Raw genomic sequence first — 17,775 nt, 5'->3', positions numbered from 1 at the left:
GCTCCCATTTCCCGTAAGTATCCGGACCTGGTGGCCTCATGGGAACATCCTGTAGCATGATGTGAATGGGAGGAGATCATGCTAAGTACTATCCAAGCGTGGCCTTATGGCTTTGTCTGAGAGTGTGCTGGTTGTCGGCACAAACTGAAGCAACGCACTGGCTGAAATTCAGAAAACGAGCACATATCGCACGTAATCCGAAAACAGTCGGTTCTGGTTATTTTAAAAGACATATTTTCATCAGTACAAGTAAAGCTACAGAGATTTAAACAGACCATCAGAGAGAAGATGGTCTGTTTCTATAGAGTTATTCTTAATGCTCGTCATCGGTGGCACCGTGTCGGATTCTGGTGAAACCAGATGAACTCATGCAGGTTCACCAGAAACTCCTCCAGCTCAGACTCCAGCAGAGACCGGTCCACCGTGGACAGACCCAGATCCTCCAGCAGAGACCGGTCCACCGTGGACAGACCCAGATCCGGCTTCACTGCAGCCTTGAACCTGCAGTCCGAGCTCCGGAGGGAGGAGGAGAGCTCAGCTCCCGGCAGCAGCAGTGTCTCCTCCTCCTCCTCCTCCTCCTCCTCCTTCTACATCCACAAGATAAACAAAGTCTTGAGTTGCATAAGATACAGTGGTAATAGTGGAGCCGCCTACAACAATTCAAAGATGTCGTGTTGGGTAATAGACAGAGAGAGAGAGAGAGACGGGCATCCCATCTGTCATCACAACAATAAGCCAACACATGAGGATGTGCACGTTGTGATACAAACACGTTCAGCACCGCAACAAGCAAAACTATCTCAGTGCATTCTTAAGCCATCTTTACCGTGAAGCAGCAAAACTGACATATTGTCTTCTCTCTCTCTCTCTCTCTCTCTCTCTCTCTCTCTCTTTTCACCCCCCTCTAATTAGATGATAACATTATATAATTTACTCTCAGTCAGACATGGCATCATTTGAGGGCAGGAAAGTGGGACAGAGTTTTGTCTTCAAACCAGAGCCATGAGGTGTTTGATAATAGAAGGTGTAATCAAACCTGACATGAAAAGATGAAGACAATGCATCCCATCACCTTCTATCTATTTTTAGATTGGGAAAATGTCTGCAGTGAAACTCTTGAGTCAGGATTTATAAAAACCTTCAGTGTGAGCACGTCCAGAAGTCTTAATGTGTCTCCAGCTGTGTTGGATAGCAGGGAAATGTTATGTGTTGACGGGCTGCGTCTCCTGCAGACAGTCCGGGAGCTGCTGTTTAGCACTAAGCAGGCTTTACAAAGCAGCGGAAAATCCCCCCTAATGCAGAGCCCAGATGTCTGACGGCCGCGGACCGTGAAGGAGGCCGCTGTCCCGCTGTTCACTACGTAACAGAGGTGGAGCAGAGCAACACTTGACTCACGTCTGCTGGGACCCCAACATGGAAACTACAGTGAGACGACGTTAAACCTCAACGTTGGTTCCTACAGCAGAGCAGATCTTCATCAGCCTCTGAGGAGCAGTAGCTGTAACAGAGAGCTGATGAATGGGCATCACATGACGTGCAATGACCAGCAGAGTTTACCTGATAATCAGCAAGACCTCGTCTTAATTTCCTCCCTGAGCTGCGTGCGTCTTTCACCACCTGTAGTCAGTTTGGCTGCTCAGAATCAGAGTGACTTTGATGCTTTTGGTGTGTTTCTATTTTGTCGATTTCGAAGTTCACAAATTAAAGCGAGCCAAATACAAAAATAATGTGCTGAGGGGCAATTTAAGCAAAATCATCTTTTTCGTCTCAAGAGCTGCCACTTCTATGCAGGACACCACAAACTAAAGTGTTTTCACTTTGACTCAGATTTGCACTTAAATACGAATATTTTAGTACTTTGAAGCAATTTTGAGTTTGAAAACCCTTTTATAAATTACACAACATAATCATGTTTAAATCATCCCGTTTGACTCTGCAATTCAAATTATAATGTAATTCAAAGTGTATTCTTATTCCCTAACGCAACCTTCAGTTCTGCCGAGTGAAGCCATGAGGAAGTGTGTTAAAGCTGCATTCTCTCTAGTGTCCACCAGGGGGCGACTCCTCTGGTTGTATAGAAGTCTATGAGAAAATGACTCTACTTCTCTCTTGATTTATTCCCTCAGTAAACATTGTAAACATGAGTTTATGGTCTCAATCTCTAGTTTCAAGTCTTCTTCAATGCAGCATGATGTTCGTTTCACTTTTATGGATTTCCGATAGTCGGACTTCAATATAAGACGAACGGTGCAGGATCCAATTCAGCATGTTAGCGCTGGTCATTTACAGTTATATGAAGAAGAGAACTAAAGAAGAACTTATCTGAGAAAGTTAAGATAAGAATACGAAAATGTCAATTGCTCTGATAAAAAAAAAATAATATGTATATTTTCTCCAATAAGCTCCTGTCAGTGTTTGAAAGACAAGAATTCCTTTACCCAGCAGCAGTGAGGAGGATAAGCCCTACAGCAAGCTGCTGTGAGACCAACCAGGAGCAGTGATGGGAAATGAACTCGGAGATAAAAGTGGAACAGACACAGATTATCTCCCGACCCTTCATAATGCCGGCAATGACACCGAAGGTCTCGCACGCATCACGATGACGACGCCTGCTGCCTCACTGTGGGCCACAGATTGCTCCGTAATGAACAGATATAGAAATCAGATTCTGTGTGTTTAAGTCTGGATGAACTCTCTCTGCAGCAGTGAAATGCTGCTTTGAATTGAGCTTTACGAGCAGAAGCTCACCGGCTGATAACGTTTTTACGATGCAGCACTTTTCATTTTTGGGATCAGCACATCTGCCCTTTTAACTTAAGTCACACACACATTTGTGTGTGTTAAGAGGCAGACAATGAAATACAATGTCATAATTACAGCAGTGTGTCTGAGGTGTTAGAGATGTTGAGGGTGGCGTTCTCACATCGTTATTTTAGTCACATTTACCTCTTGATTCATCCCAGAAGTTTATTTTTTTCGGTTGGGGCAGATTGTTGGTGAGAAAATGTCATAAATCGCTCGCGTTCCTCCCAAAGTTAACCATAAAAAAGACCCACCCAAACAAGATTGGAGACGGCGGTTGTGCTTGGCTGTGCTCTGTAATTCACATCTGAAGGGAGTGTGTTTGCGTGGGTGTGTACATGCATGCATCAGTGTGTGTGTGTGTGTGTTTGTTTGGCATTAGGGTTCCTCTGGTATTTTTAAAGCAGACAGAGTTCCTTGGTAGAGTGAAAAACATTGGCCACATTTCCCCCTTTGTTCTTACGTAAGACAGTCCATTACATAAGACCTCCAACAACAAGGCATATGATACAAATAATAGCAACAATAACTATAGTAAGTATATATCTAAATATATATACACATACATACTTATATGTACAGTATACACATTCCTACATATACATATGTACACAAAAAAGATTATTAATTAGATGGAGAAGAGAGGAAAAAAACAGTATATATTTAAAAAAGAAATGGAAACAAACTATATATAGTTTGTTGAGAGAGAGAGAGACTGACTGACTTTTACAAAAGTGTTCCTCCCTTTCTCTCGTCACACCGGCTCTGTCTGTCTGTCTCTCTGTCTCCCCCTCATTTCCTGGCAGCTCTTGGGAGGGGTCCTTTTTGGGAAGAGATCACACGGCTGCAGGTCAGACCAGTTCAGACTCATTTCCCCTCACAGCTGGGCTGACGGATGATGCAGAGGGAGTCGCTCTGTTGTTGCATCTTCAAACGGCCCAATTCAGTCTGAAAATTCGTAAACAGACGGATGACAGAGTTACCAAATTTAGATGTGATTCCATGTAACTATCCATAGTATTTTTGGGAGACTGCCATGACCCGTGAGGTTCTCTAATCTCTGTCCTGTGTCCATTTAAATCCTCCTAAATGAGTGGAACAGATGGATCAGTATCTCAGTCGACACGCTTCGACTGATTGATTTTTTTTTCTCCTCTCCTCTCCTCATGGAAGGCCGATAGACACAAACATGAATCGTGCTATTTATAAACCCAGAGGTGGGGGGGGGGGGGGGGCTTTTCTCTGTTTCACACTCTGCAGCGTTGCAGAGAATCGACGTGGTGTCGGACGGGTTGATGGCGGTTTGTTTGTCCAGTGTGGGGAAATTAAAACCCACAATGACACACTCCCAATGGTCATATTTATTCAAATATTCTCTTGACGTAAGCTTGAATGAGGTAATTATTTTATCTGAAACGCCATGTCATACAAATGGAGATTCCAACAATATTAATCTCCCAATAACTGATATCTCTGTGGTTGAGTTGGGGAAAGTCAAACTTCTGCCTACTTCTCTTTGAAATGGATATTTCTTCAGTGAGTGCATTTAGTGACAGTGTGGGCTCCATGGTAACGTAGCTCTGACAGCGGGAGGCGGGGCTTAGTTAAGAGTCAATTAACATTGACTAAAAGTCAAGAAGTTTCCTCAGTGAGCGCAAAATGTAAACACAAACCTTTTGCTTTATATTGGTATATCTACTTTGTCAGAGAGTTTATAACGGGAAGGGAGAGACAGGCGACAACAATCATTATTATGCAAATGCTCCATTTATTAGTGAATATTTAAATTCCATTGTAACAAATATTATCAGGAGTTGATGACCCATGTTTTGTTCATGTTGGTTCCCTATAACACCGTCTTTGTGTTTATGTAAAATACCTGCATAGCAGACCCTGTCTCCTTCTCCGATGCATACCCAGCTGGGACTTGAGATAAAACCCTCCCATCATGTCAACCATTGTTCACCCTCCCGCAGAAGCTTCTCTACATGTGTGTCTACAAGTGGGCACCTCGCTGTGTGTGTGTGTGTGTGTGTGTGTGTGTGTGTGTGTGTGTGTGTGTCAGACAAAGACCTCCGATTGACATCTGAACAATGGAGCAGGCACACAGCAGCCTCCTGACTGATATGAGGGGGGGGGGGGGGGGGGCACAATGGGTCTTTTTCTGCAGAGCTAGTGGAGGAAGAGCTAGCATGTTAGCTTAGCTGGTCATAGGAATCCCACTAGACCTGCTCAGTATGCACATGTGACACTGACGGATGGTAGTTTTTTAGATATTTTTTCTCTACTTTAAAGTGGGTTTTCTTTTTTTAACATGTAGCCTCAAAAATAATTCATACACTTTTTTATAGTACATTCTTGGACAATGTTTGCACTTGCAAACCTGTAACTGTTTGCAAGTTTTAGCTCTCAAATTATGCATACTTTTCCTTTTTTTTGGAGAATCTTTGGATGCATGCTACAGAGATTACATTTTTTAGATTTGTTTCCAAATTTTCCTTTAACTTGCGACTTGCTGGAGCGGTGTAATCGCTCACAGTGAACATCGGAGTTCTCTGTCTGTAAACCAACTGCCTGAAATAGTATGGAAGAAAAGTTCAAATTTCTAAAACACAGATGCGTAATAGCACATGAACACTGAAGCCTCTTGTGATCCATCTTCATGCTCTGGTCCCACCGTGTCCAGCACACATGAACGTCTCATGTCATCGTCAGACAGCAGTGCCAGTTTGTGTCCACAGCTGACATACAGTATGAACACTGGCACACAAGATGAGCCAATCAGAGCCTGTGCTGCTGTGATAAGTGATGTGTGTAACGCGTTGTTGTTTCTAGCTACGAGTACACCGTAGAACAAGGGTTTAACTCTTACCTTAGTTTGTCTTGCTTTGTTGGGCCTCACTGTTGTTTGATTACTTTGATTTTGTAAGTAGTGACAAACCAAAGGTGCTGAAGCCTTGGCTTATCACAACAGCGTTGTGTTGTCAGGCTGCCTATACTCTCCCTATTTCACTTCTGAATGTACTCAATTTCAATTAAATCTTTCTCTTTCTATAACTCTATGAAAGCTCTACTTTCTTCTACATTTCTCTACTCTCTTGTTCCCTGTTTTGTTTGTCATTCATCATTCATGTGTTATGTGTCATGTGTTAAAATGTCAGCAATATTTCTGCATTTTATTTAACATGTACTCCGATGTTTTAACAAGAATCACTTAAAGGTTTAGAGGAGATAAGATGGAGTATATAGTCAAGGTTTAGCAAACACTGATAAACAAGAAGAGTGTCACGGTCGTCCGTTAACAGCCTCAACCTCAATGTAACACCATCACTCTTCTTCTGTGCTTTATTTGTAGTTCTACCAGCAAGTCAGCATTTTTATTTAAAGATATGACATCTCAATATCTGGCAAGTCTTTAAACAAATACGAGCTTGATTTATTTCATCTGGCAGTGGCTTCAAACCCACAATCACAGATGCTTCTCGTGGGCCCGTTAGGACCGTTTGGAAGTAATGCGCTGCTGGCCTTGTTTGCGAGGCGGCTGCCGAAGGTTTGGCAACTGTGAAGAAAGAGGCCATTCTTCTGTGAGAGACGCTGGGGGGGGGAAGGAGAGAGAGAGAGAGAACGAGAGAACTCTGGTCCAAATGCTGCCACTTCTACTGCCTACCACAACTCAACGTGGCCGGCTCCTAACGGCACCAGAAGAAATGCTCGTCAAACTCAGCAGCGGGAGAGTCGCTCAATGAGGCCTGAGAGAGAATATGTGGACACCATGTAATAGTGTTAATGACGTTTATTAGAGAATACAGAGTGATTTAAAAGGACAAAGTGAATAAAGACACAAACATTTTCAAACCTCCGTACATAAACATACCTAAACTCCTCTGCATGCGTTTAAATGGCATCTCAACAAGCACGACGGACTCACACTGAGCTGAACTGAAACCAAACTCACAATTATGTTCCGTCGATGCAGAATCGTTCACCTCCGCATTGCGATCCATCTTAGAGACCAGACCACACCTCCTCTCTTCAATGCAGCCTTTACAACCAGGAAGAGACAACATTTATATCCACAATCTAAGACCATATAATATTGATATATTGCCCACAGCCCTACTTTACATAATCATTTTACACATAAACCAACCTGCACACATGCAGACAGCTGTGATTGATGATCTCATTCCCAAACAATGAGCATTATTAATCTGCACCTCCGACATCCTCCACTCTGGTTTCATTCTCTCCACCAGATGTGTAAACCTGCTGCGGGGATTAGTTCCCGTTCGGGGGGATCAGGTCTGGCTCAGTCCAGTTCAGACGGTGTTGGATCAGAGCTCTGAGCAGACCAGTCGAGCTTCTTCTACACCAAACTGGGAAAACCATTTCTTTATGGAGCTGACTTTATGTTGAAACAGGGAAGAGACAAACACAAACTGTTCACACACAGTAGGAAGCTCACTATTGTCCTAAATATCATGAACACAACAGCATGCGGACAGGGAGGGAATCATTGTTGGCGTCCAACATAGTGACTTCCTTGTTGAGAGAGGTGACGGTGTGGAACACAATGCCCTTGGACTGTTGGGAAACTTGAGTTCTTTGTATCGGCTTGTTTGCATTTCAGCAATGTGGATATCTGATAAAGTCATTTGTGATGTTTGGCTTGTTATCAAGTGAAATTCAATAAAGAGTGTTAATAAAAACAAGAGGTCTGCTGAAACTGTTTATTCTCACCTATTTATTAGAAATTTGGTCAATTTCGCCAGATGGAACCATCACTGGGTTTGGGTGATCGTATGTACACGATTGTATAAAAGCATAAATATTCAAGACATTGAACTGAACCTGAACAGGGTTGTTTGTTCTATAGAAATGCTTATAAATAAATACCTTTTTTTACCTGCTTGAACACAGAAACTACAACAGTTACACGCCTTAAGCATGATGGTATTTCTGCAGTCAGTGTGGTAACGAATGATAAAAATACAAATAAAAGTAAATCTGATATTTGACTGTATTCCTAAATGTCCACGTTGTGTCCTCAGGTTCGAGAAGGGGAGGATCTACACGTACATCGGAGAGGTGGTCGTGTCCGTCAATCCTTACCGCGCCATGAACATCTACGGCCGCGACGTCGTGGAGCAGTACAAGGGCCGCGAGCTGTACGAGAGGCCGCCCCACCTGTTCGCCATCGCTGACGCTGCCTACAAAGCCATGAAGAGGAGGAACAAAGACACGTGTATCGTCATCTCAGGTAACACGGGAAAGCCCCCCGCATGGGCCGCACAAAGAGCACAGACATGTTTTACTCCCTCGTACAGTTCAAAAGAAGAATAGTTTGGAATCCTATTTTTTCTGACCACTTTTTGTGCTATTTCCTTATATTATAATATACAGTCCTGCTGTAATAGTCCTATATTTCCTGTTAAGCTCGGGTGTTTCCTCTCCTGAAAGATGTTCAGGAGGAGAGACTTCTTAATTGATTCAACGTCTGCCAAGTTGATGAAAGAAATCCACCTTATTTTCTCCTAAAACTCATATTGTATGTGGCCACAAGCTGTGTGGCAGCGTGGAGAAACCATGCAGAGGACGAAGCACCACCTAGTGGTCAGAGGGGGAACTGATCCCCCTTTAAAAGACCCCAAATGAGTCTTTGGTTAGGGTCTTATCCCTCTGCACCCCAAACAGTTTCAGGGCGTTTAAAGGGTGTTATTTAAATGCTGCACCGCAATGGAAACAGAACAATCGTGGTTAAAAGTAGAGAGAACTCACATATGTCTTCTGTGCAGAGTAACACGGTTATAATACCTTAAATCATGAAAAAGATAAATACGCAAGTTTAATTGTTTGATTATTTATTTTACAAAAATTGCAAAAAGATGAATCTTTCCCTCCGACATTTTTTCAAAATGTCCACATGTTACAAATATTGAAAAATGAGGGCTCCAAATTCAGTACATATTGAACTATTTACAATTTTCCAACCTACTTACCACTTCCTCTGCTCTGTGAGCAGCCGTCTGCACTTCAGTTGACGTTTAAGAGTTTCTGTGACGTGACTGTCGGTCTCAGCCGAGTCAATCATGGCTTCCCCGTTACCTCGAGGAGCTCACAATGTAATGTTTTTACAGGATCTGGTTACTGCAAACGTTTTTTTTTTTGTGTTTTTTTAAGTGATTTTGATGAGATGTCATCGTTTTAAGATCAAAGGAAGCGTTTGTCACACATGATTAGTTCAAGGCCTGTCGGAAATTTAAAAACTCTTTGCACCGTGTTTTTTATTGCAGGGGAAAGTGGAGCAGGAAAGACAGAAGCCAGCAAGTACATAATGCAATACATCGCTGCTATCACCAATCCCAATCAGAGGGCCGAGGTCGAAAGGTGAGCTGCTGCTCAAACTCTGGTTCGGTGACTAAAAACTGCAGAATATTATCAGAGAAGGAGGATCTGTGGATTCCTGTTTGCTAATGCATCGTTTCTCCTAATGCACAAACTAGAAATGTTATCACAAAAACCCAGTCATACCTTCAACAGAGATGTGTTTTGTTTCTCTAAATGAGCCCAGATACACGGCATATTCTGATGTGAGGTGAAAAGTTTCCACACACAAGAAACGTAGCCACAAGACCTGCATGGCTCATTCTTGATTATTTTCTAGGTCAGCTTTATTATCTTATCGCAGCTGTTGTAGTTAGAAGTAAGTCATTGTCATATTTCAGGGATTAATCCTGCCGGTAGTCAAAGTCTCTGAGATCAGAGTGAGATACAGTCCCAGCTCAACTAGGATGTAGAGCACATCACTGAGGCCTGAGTGGGTGGGGACTGTCCCCCAAACCCCCGAAGGAGATATATTACTGAATGGTCCGATTCAGGTGTGATGACATCGATAGATATTAAGAGCAAAGCACAAGAAAAGCTTTGCTTTGAAGTAAACAAAATGTAGCTCAGAGATGAAGATGAGACCCGTGCAGGGAAAAGGTTTTTCGGTCAACTTTAAATACAAACTGCTGCAGGTACATTTGAACATGTAGAATCTACTGTGTACAAGATGTAGACCCACTAAATAATCATTAAACATCATTACATTTGATCCCACGGCCACTCTTTTAACCTGGTTCACCTCTTCACCTGTAATGTGGTCCCGTCTTCCCTCAGGGTGAAAAACATGCTGCTTAAATCCAACTGTGTCCTGGAGGCCTTCGGGAACGCCAAGACCAACCGCAACGACAACTCCAGTCGCTTCGGCAAGTACATGGACATCAACTTTGACTTCAAGGGGGATCCCATCGGAGGCCACATCAGCAACTACCTGCTGGAGAAGGTAACGGAGCGTCAGCTAGCCTCAGAGGAAGCGAAGGGTAGTCGTACCTGGTGATGGAGAAGTCGGTGATTCAGTACAATAACGTCTGTATTGCACGTGCAGATACCATTTTACCTGCTGTAGTTTGTTTAAAATGTACATCAGAGTTTGTATCTTAAAGCGAACTTCTGCATTTTTCAACCTGGACTCTATTTTCCAATGTTTTTGGACTTTGTTGTTGCTTTAAGACGACTCTTATGTTACGCTGTCTTTGCTTTTCCTCCAACAGTCCAGAGTTATTTTCCAACAGGAAGGAGAGCGGAGCTTTCATTCATACTACCAGGTGTGTGTGTGTGTGTGTGTGTGTGTTTGTGTGTGTGTGTGTGTGTGTGTACAGTGTGTGTGTGCGTTTGCAGTCATTTATTTTAGTTCGAGCATGTGAAAGACTGAACTCGGCAGCAGGAAATACGAATCCATGCAGAATTTCTGAGTCATCAAGAGGCCTTTTGTTCCTGCATGCAGGAGTGTAGTGAGGTCACCGTTTGTACAGGAAGTAAAGACGCATTCAATTCAAACATGAACAAGGCTGTGTACATTATGTGAGAGTAATTTAACAGAAATCACAAGAAATGTGCTGGTGTTGTCAGTAACGTGTGATGTTTTTGATTCCAGCTGCTCAGAGGAGCTCCAGACTCCCTGTTACGCTCTCTTCACATCCAGAAGGACCCGACTGCTTACAACTACATCAAAGTCGGAGGCCAAATCAAGGTGCTTCTTACAATTCAACTCACAGACGAACAAATAGGAGTAGCCGAGGAAGAAAACCCCCAAATAAACATCTGGGAGAGCAACTTCTCGTTTGTTTGCAGAGGGATAAATACAATCAAGCACACGACTTACAGATGTGCGTTTCCTCGCCGCCAGTTTACGCGTCTCTGAAGCAAACCACACGAATAACGAGTGTAAAGTGTCTCACGAGGAGATCGTTTTCAGATCGTGTTTTTCATTTCGACCTCTGCTGTGCGCCGCCGTCTTTGCATGAGCTTAATGAGCAGGAGCAAATAAACCACTTGATGGCAACAAACTGATGTCATGGAACACAATGCGACCAAACAGCTGAGGCGGCGGTTTGTGCGCTGTGGGACTCAGAGAAACCATCGCAGTTCAGCACCAGCTTGTAATTGAATTAACTGTGGGAATCTGATATCCCAGATCAGCTGTAAGAGAAGAGAAAAGGCTGTGACCCCGGCTCAAAACACTCGTGTAAAATGTAGTTTTTCCAAATTTAAATACACATAAATCTAAATTTTTCCTGAAAGACAAACTGTTGAAAGATCTTGCTTTGAAAGCTAACGAAACATTGTAATGATGATGACCCGGTTCCTCCTTTCTCTCTCCAGTCTTCCATCAATGATGGCGCTGATTTCAAAGCCGTAGCCGACGCCATGAAAGTGATCGGCTTCACTGGGGACGAGATTCAGACTGTTTACAAGATCCTGGCCACCATCCTACATCTGGTAATACCCGATAACACCCAAATCCCTGCTCCTCCCTCACACCAGCTGTGTCCCAATATGGGAGATACTGTGTATAGGTTTTAGACAAATGAGCGCCGTCTTGGCAGAGTGGAGCAGTGTCCTTGCCAAGACGGCGAGCGTACGGATTTGAAAATGATTGTTTGCTTTTTTGTTTCTTTTCGCTGCTGGAGAATGAGTCCAATGCAGAAGAAGCTCACAATTAATCTGTCAGTGACGGTTTATTTTACAGGTCTATAACTGAGGACGTTTTATGTTGAAGAATTATGTAATTTGTTATTCATTATAGGGAAAATAGAGACGTTTTAAATCTGTTATTTTAGTCGGGTTAGTTCTGTTAGATGACTGTTTTCAGATTCATTTCTTTATTGTTGTTTGTTTTTGTTTGCCTGTGGGGAAAGAAATCTCATTTTTGCAGCTCAACTGCTGTTAACTATATAAAAGAGATCTAAAATAACTAATTGGTATGTTACTGATTTACTGCCCCTGTTATTGGTACCATAATCCTTCCTATTTTGAGTGCTTGTTGTCTTTCTTGAGCTTGCACGGTTCTGTCTAAAGTTAAAGAATGTTTACCGTATTTACACATTTTAATCTGTAAACATGTGGATTTATTTCATTAGTACATAACATTTTGACTTTTCTAAAGGTCGTCACGCCAAACACTAATCTTTTCCTCTGTGTGGAAGTCTGATTTAAAAGATGTGCAGTTTATGGCGATAACTTATCTAAGGAACCGTAGATAAGAAATTTAACATTTTCTATTTTAGTTGATTTTTGAATTTACATTATTTATTTACCTTCGTCTTATTGCTGTTGTGTTCTATTATGCAATGGTGTCAGTATTATTTATGTACACTTAATTGTTATTCTATTGTTCATACATGCTAGTATTTTTATTCTATTGTTTTTTGCTATTCTTCTGTTGTAATTAAACTGGCACAAAAACTTCCTTCTTGATTAATAAAGTCCGATCTCATTTTATCATATTTCATAATCCGCCCTCTCTGGCTTCTCTTCCAGGGTAACCTGACCTTCGGGGTGGACGGCGATGTGACGTTGATAGAGAGCACAAAGCTGGTGTCCGTGATCCGGGAGCTGCTGGCCGTCAAAGAGGAGAACATGGAGAAGGCGCTGCTGTACCGCACCGTGGCCACGGGCCGGGACGTCATCGAGAAGCAGCACACGGCGCAAGAGGCCGGCTACGGACGGGACGCTCTCGCTAAGGTTATTGTCGGGAGGATGTTAGATGACATGTTGCTGGTTCTCTGTCTGTGTAGTGGGCTGCACAAAAAAAAGAAAGAAACAAGAACATTGGCCTGCTGTTGCCTGGAGGGTTGTGACCTTTCACTTCGTGCTCGGTCGTGGTTTTTTACTGCGATTCACACTGATTCACACAAGCATGAGTCACAGTGTTGTGACTCCAGACAGAGGAAACTGCGGAGGAAGCTGCACTGTGGGCTGTGACCTAAAGTCTGAGGCCCATCTCTGCTCCAGACTGCTCTGGGCCCTTGAGCAAGGCCGGCCATCCGTCTGCCACACTTTAACGCACACTCACTGTTTGTCGTCTGCAGGCCATGTACGAGCGGCTGTTCTGCTGGATTGTGGGACGAATCAATGACATCATCGAGGTGAAAAACTATGACGCCAGAGTCCACGGGAAGAACACCGTCATCGGGGTGCTGGACATCTATGGTTTTGAGATCTTCCAGAACAACAGGTGTGGATTTTGTATTTAACCAGATAAGACCTGTTGAGATCCAGGATGTCTTTTAAGGTGCGACCTGGAGAAGGAGACAGAATATTCCTCCAATTGTAAAAGCATCACAACATCTGCATCTTTATATGAAACGTTTAGCTTTTGTGTCTATTTGGGGTGTAAATCTTTCGGTATCTCGCGACTCCGTTCGATTTTGATTCTGGATTATGCAGTAAAAACTGCGTCTCAGGAGAAAGAGAGGGTCGTCCATTAGACAATTCAATCCCCGGTGCCTCCTGTCCGCAGGTCAAATGTCTTTGAGTTGGAAAGACTTTTAATATTTGAAAAAGTCAATCAACTGATTGCAATAATGTAAACACACAATGTCACATTAATTTATGCTAAACTTGCACAAAAAACAGTTTTTATTATTTCTCAATTTATCTCAATTTCTCAAAACAAATTTAAAAAAACGTTGATAGAAGAAAGAAAACAGTTTTAAAAATCGATTTATTAAAGTTGTGAATCTTAGAAGATAAGAACATCAACAGATGATTTTATTGGTTGTAACACACAGCGATGATTACCTCTCCCTGTACAGAATGAGTAAAACACAGCTGCATCGATAACATTCAGTCTCTGTTTCTGCAGCTTTGAGCAGTTCTGCATCAACTACTGTAATGAAAAGCTGCAGCAGCTCTTCATCCAGCTGGTGCTGAAGCAGGAGCAGGAGGAGTATCAGCGAGAAGGAATCCCCTGGAAACATGTAAGGAGGATGTCCTGGGTCTGTTTCGTGTTCCAGGGTATCTGTTCTCACTTCTAATGTCTCCTTTGATTATTCTAAAGGATGCTGGACGTCTCTCAATCTGTCCAAATAGTGCACAGAACAAATGTAACTTTGACTTTCTAGATTCACAAAGATTAATGATTACTTAACTACATTTTTCTTTTTTTAATTGTTATTCTATTTTGCTCTGGTGTCAGTATGACTTATTATACACATTATATTCATTACACTGTTGTTTATATGTGTTACTCTGTTGCTTATTCTACTGTTTTCTATCTCCTCTTGTATTTCTGTCATCTCGACTCGGCGTCTTTCTCTCCTCTGTCGTCAGATCGATTACTTCAACAACCAGATCATCGTGGATTTGGTGGAGCAGCAGCATAAGGGCATCTTCTCCGTGCTGGACGAAGCCTGCATGAATGTGGGCAAAGTCACCGATGAGGTTTTCCTCCAAGGACTCAATGTGAAGCTGTCCAAACACGTCCACTACACCAGCCGCAAGGTAGGAAACAGACTCGGTGTTAGTTAGACATGAACTAACAGAGAGGACAGTTTCTGCCTCTTCGGCTGAGGTCAAAGATCCAAATGTGCTGCTGATTTTATCGCACTTTCCCGTCCGTGATTTGCAAACACAATGAAACAATAAAATGAGCCATAAAGCTTCATATCAACATCGAGCTGTACATGAGATTGTGGTGGTGGAGCTGTGGTAACCTGAGAGCAGCAGAGGGCAGATTACACCCTGCAGTAAGTAACCATCAGTGTCTGAACATGATCCTGTTAGCTTTAATAATCAGGAAGGCTTACAGTCCGACTCAACACGCCACGTTTGGGATCAGATGACTTGGAGAAGGTGAAAGTCACTTTGATCTGGGGTCAGTGTGTTTCAGCTCCTCTGCAGATGTTGAACATGTGAAAGAGTGTGTTCGGAACAGCTGATAAGTAAAAACACAGCTTTTGTTTTGTGTTTTTTTGAAATGACTGCAAGTCTCTGCTCAGACACAAGGGTGCAGCAGCTGAGAGAGGGAGGGAGGGAGGGAGAGATCAGGAGTCTGACTCAACACTTTGCACAAGTGATGTCACTGCCAGCCAATGGGAGTGTACGGAGCTGGTGCTCTGCTGTGTTTGTGACAGGGTGGTGGTGGTGGTGGTGGAGGGGGAGGTTAAACTAATTTATGAGAGATAGAGAAAGAGACCTCACCTCACCTCCATCCCATTCTCGTGAACGCGATATCTCAGGTGCTAGTAACTCATAAACAATCTTATATAAAAATCAGAGGTGATTTCATCATTTCAAAGTGAATTTTATTCATTTTTGGGATGATTTATGGCATCTTTTAACTTCTTCTGAAGTAATTGGAGAATCACACATCAACTCTTCCTCCTGGCTAATTGAATTTACATGGTATCCCCATTAACCTTTTAATAAAGGCAACTAATATTCATATAATATATAATATTCATAACCAAACGTGGAGATATTCAGCCCCAATATTCAACTGCAGTATAGAATTGTTCTTGGCTTGTGACTTGGCAAGCGAATCAAATGAATCAAAGACTGCCTGACAAAAGATTTGCATTACATCACATTACATTACATATGCCTGGCGTGCGTGAGAGGTGGCCACGCAGAACGCACACTCAGTATAAATCAGGGAAACCACACGTTCCAATAAACTGCAAAGACACAATATTGAGCCTTAAAACACGAGTTTAAGAGACTTCTTTCCTTGATCCCTTGACGTTTTCCATAGAGGTGAAGGAGAAGTGGTTAGGAATAGATGTTAGGAGGTCATTTTGGGACTTTTGGACCGCAGCCATTGATTGATATCAGAGTGATTCATTATGAGATTCCCATATGGACATGAAAACGCGTTGCAGACGGACTGTCACGTCTCATTAGACATTTTGTCGTCGGCACCACTTAGTGGTCACAATCATATTTGCAGTCTTTTTGAGATGTGGGAATTACTTTCAGCCAAATATCAAAAAAAGAGCAAAAGCTCCAATAATCCCACTGTGCTCCACCCGCCCAGCACCAAATGGCATAACGGCGTCTAGCTGGTGAACACAGCGGAGCATTTCAGCAGATAGAAAGATGGATAGTTTTCTCAGAAGTTGGTGGAGACAAAAAAAAAACAGCTAAAAGGAGAGTTGCATTCATCAGATGGCCAGAAACACGACTTCTAAAGGCTAATGTTGCACCGTTTTTAATGCACATTCCTTTCTGCAGGGTCGATATAAATCCTACACGCTGCGTTTACAGCATAAAGACTTTATTCTACATAATCATCCGGTCCATGTACATCCATTCAGTGCTTCTTTCTTTGCACTATTTGTATTGTTTACAACTTACAGAACACTTGGCCTGGCATTTTATTTTCATTGGTGCTTTTGATATACATTTGCATAATATTTACATATACAGCTACCTGTGCACACAACAGTCCTGTCTGTTCTTTCCCTTTTATTTGACCGGCTTTGTTGTCCTCGTCCCGACCTATTATTTGTATTTCTGTGTAAGTGCAAAAGAAACGCAGTCATATTCCTTCTCAGTGCACGAATACTTGGCCAATAAAGCTGATTGACATTCTGAGGGAGGATGTGAGGTGTACAGTAGTTGAAAGCCTCAGAAACAAGTCCTATAAACTGGACCTTGAGTCGAGATTGTTTTTTGTGCCAAGTTGCCGTCTTCGTGGTCAAAGAATGAGTCTTGAGTGCTGCCAACGCCCGTCTCTCACCGCCGCCACAGAAACAAACAGTGTACGTATTGAATTTCATGCATCGGAAGAGACTGAGTCAGAGATCTATTCTCGGAGATGTTCCTGTAACACAATCTGTGCTGCGGTTTAGACTCTTGTCTTTACTCGGCTCACCTTGTCCCGGCTGTTAACCCTCCTCATTCGTTCATCACTGCACAGTACCTCACGTCTGAACCACGAGCACTTTTTGGGCTGTTGTTTTTGCTCCGGTCATATTTTACTCCCTGTGGCCTCGTGTTTTACTGCAGTATTTAAGTCCTGCACCTCTATGGAAACAGCACAATCGTGGCTAGAAGCAGAGAGAACTCCACAATGTATTGTGTGCAGTATAACACAGTTATGATGCCATGAATCATAAAAAAGAGAAACGCAAGTTGAATTTCTTTGATAATTTATTTTACAAAAATTGGAAAACAGTGGAATTCATACATCCAGCATTTTTCCAAGTGCCCAAAAGTGTTACATGCTATGTACATTGAACTATTTATATTTTTAACACCTCTATGTACAGCCTCTCCTCTCTGCTCTGTGCTCAGCAGCCTGCAGTTCAGTCAACGTTTTACAGATGTTTTGTCACGTGACTGGTTGTCTCTGGCAAATCAATCACGGCTTCCTAGTTGATTGAGTAGCTCAGAATTTAGTGTTTTTTACAGAATCTAGTTAAAGCAACAGGTTTATTCAGGGCGAGATTTTAAATGATTTTGTTGAAATATCACAAATTTAAGTTTCGTTTTGGTTACAATTTCTGACAGAAGCGTTCGTTGGGCATGATGTGTTCAAAGAGCGTCGGAAAGATGAACATCTGATGATAACAGTTGTTACAGCTTCTGGCTCGGATAAACGGAGAAGTTTTGGTGATTGTTTGAAGGGAAAAAAATAAAAAA

At 42.5% G+C, this 17,775-nt stretch overlaps 1 protein-coding gene across 1 annotated transcript in view; it reads left to right on the top strand.

Annotated features, from left to right (window-relative positions):
- myo1d (myosin 1D) overlaps nt 1–17,775 on the top strand; it is an 81,383-nt gene that overhangs the window by 8,004 nt on the left and 55,604 nt on the right. The window contains exons 2-11 of the mRNA XM_031844023.1: nt 7,854–8,062; nt 9,096–9,189; nt 9,964–10,129; nt 10,398–10,451; nt 10,781–10,876; nt 11,509–11,625; nt 12,667–12,870; nt 13,218–13,363; nt 13,994–14,108; nt 14,461–14,631. Coding sequence (XP_031699883.1) covers nt 7,854–8,062; nt 9,096–9,189; nt 9,964–10,129; nt 10,398–10,451; nt 10,781–10,876; nt 11,509–11,625; nt 12,667–12,870; nt 13,218–13,363; nt 13,994–14,108; nt 14,461–14,631 — 1,372 coding nt within the window. The remainder of the gene's footprint in view (nt 1–7,853; nt 8,063–9,095; nt 9,190–9,963; nt 10,130–10,397; nt 10,452–10,780; nt 10,877–11,508; nt 11,626–12,666; nt 12,871–13,217; nt 13,364–13,993; nt 14,109–14,460; nt 14,632–17,775) is intronic.

The sequence above is a fragment of the Anarrhichthys ocellatus genome, unplaced genomic scaffold (genome assembly GCF_004355925.1).
Source record: "Anarrhichthys ocellatus isolate YVR2014 unplaced genomic scaffold, GSC_Weel_1.0 scaffold4, whole genome shotgun sequence".
Taxonomy (NCBI): Eukaryota; Metazoa; Chordata; class Actinopteri; order Perciformes; family Anarhichadidae; genus Anarrhichthys; species Anarrhichthys ocellatus.
The sequence above is the reverse complement of the archived record's forward strand: the minus strand, read 5'-3'. Positions and strand labels throughout refer to the sequence as shown.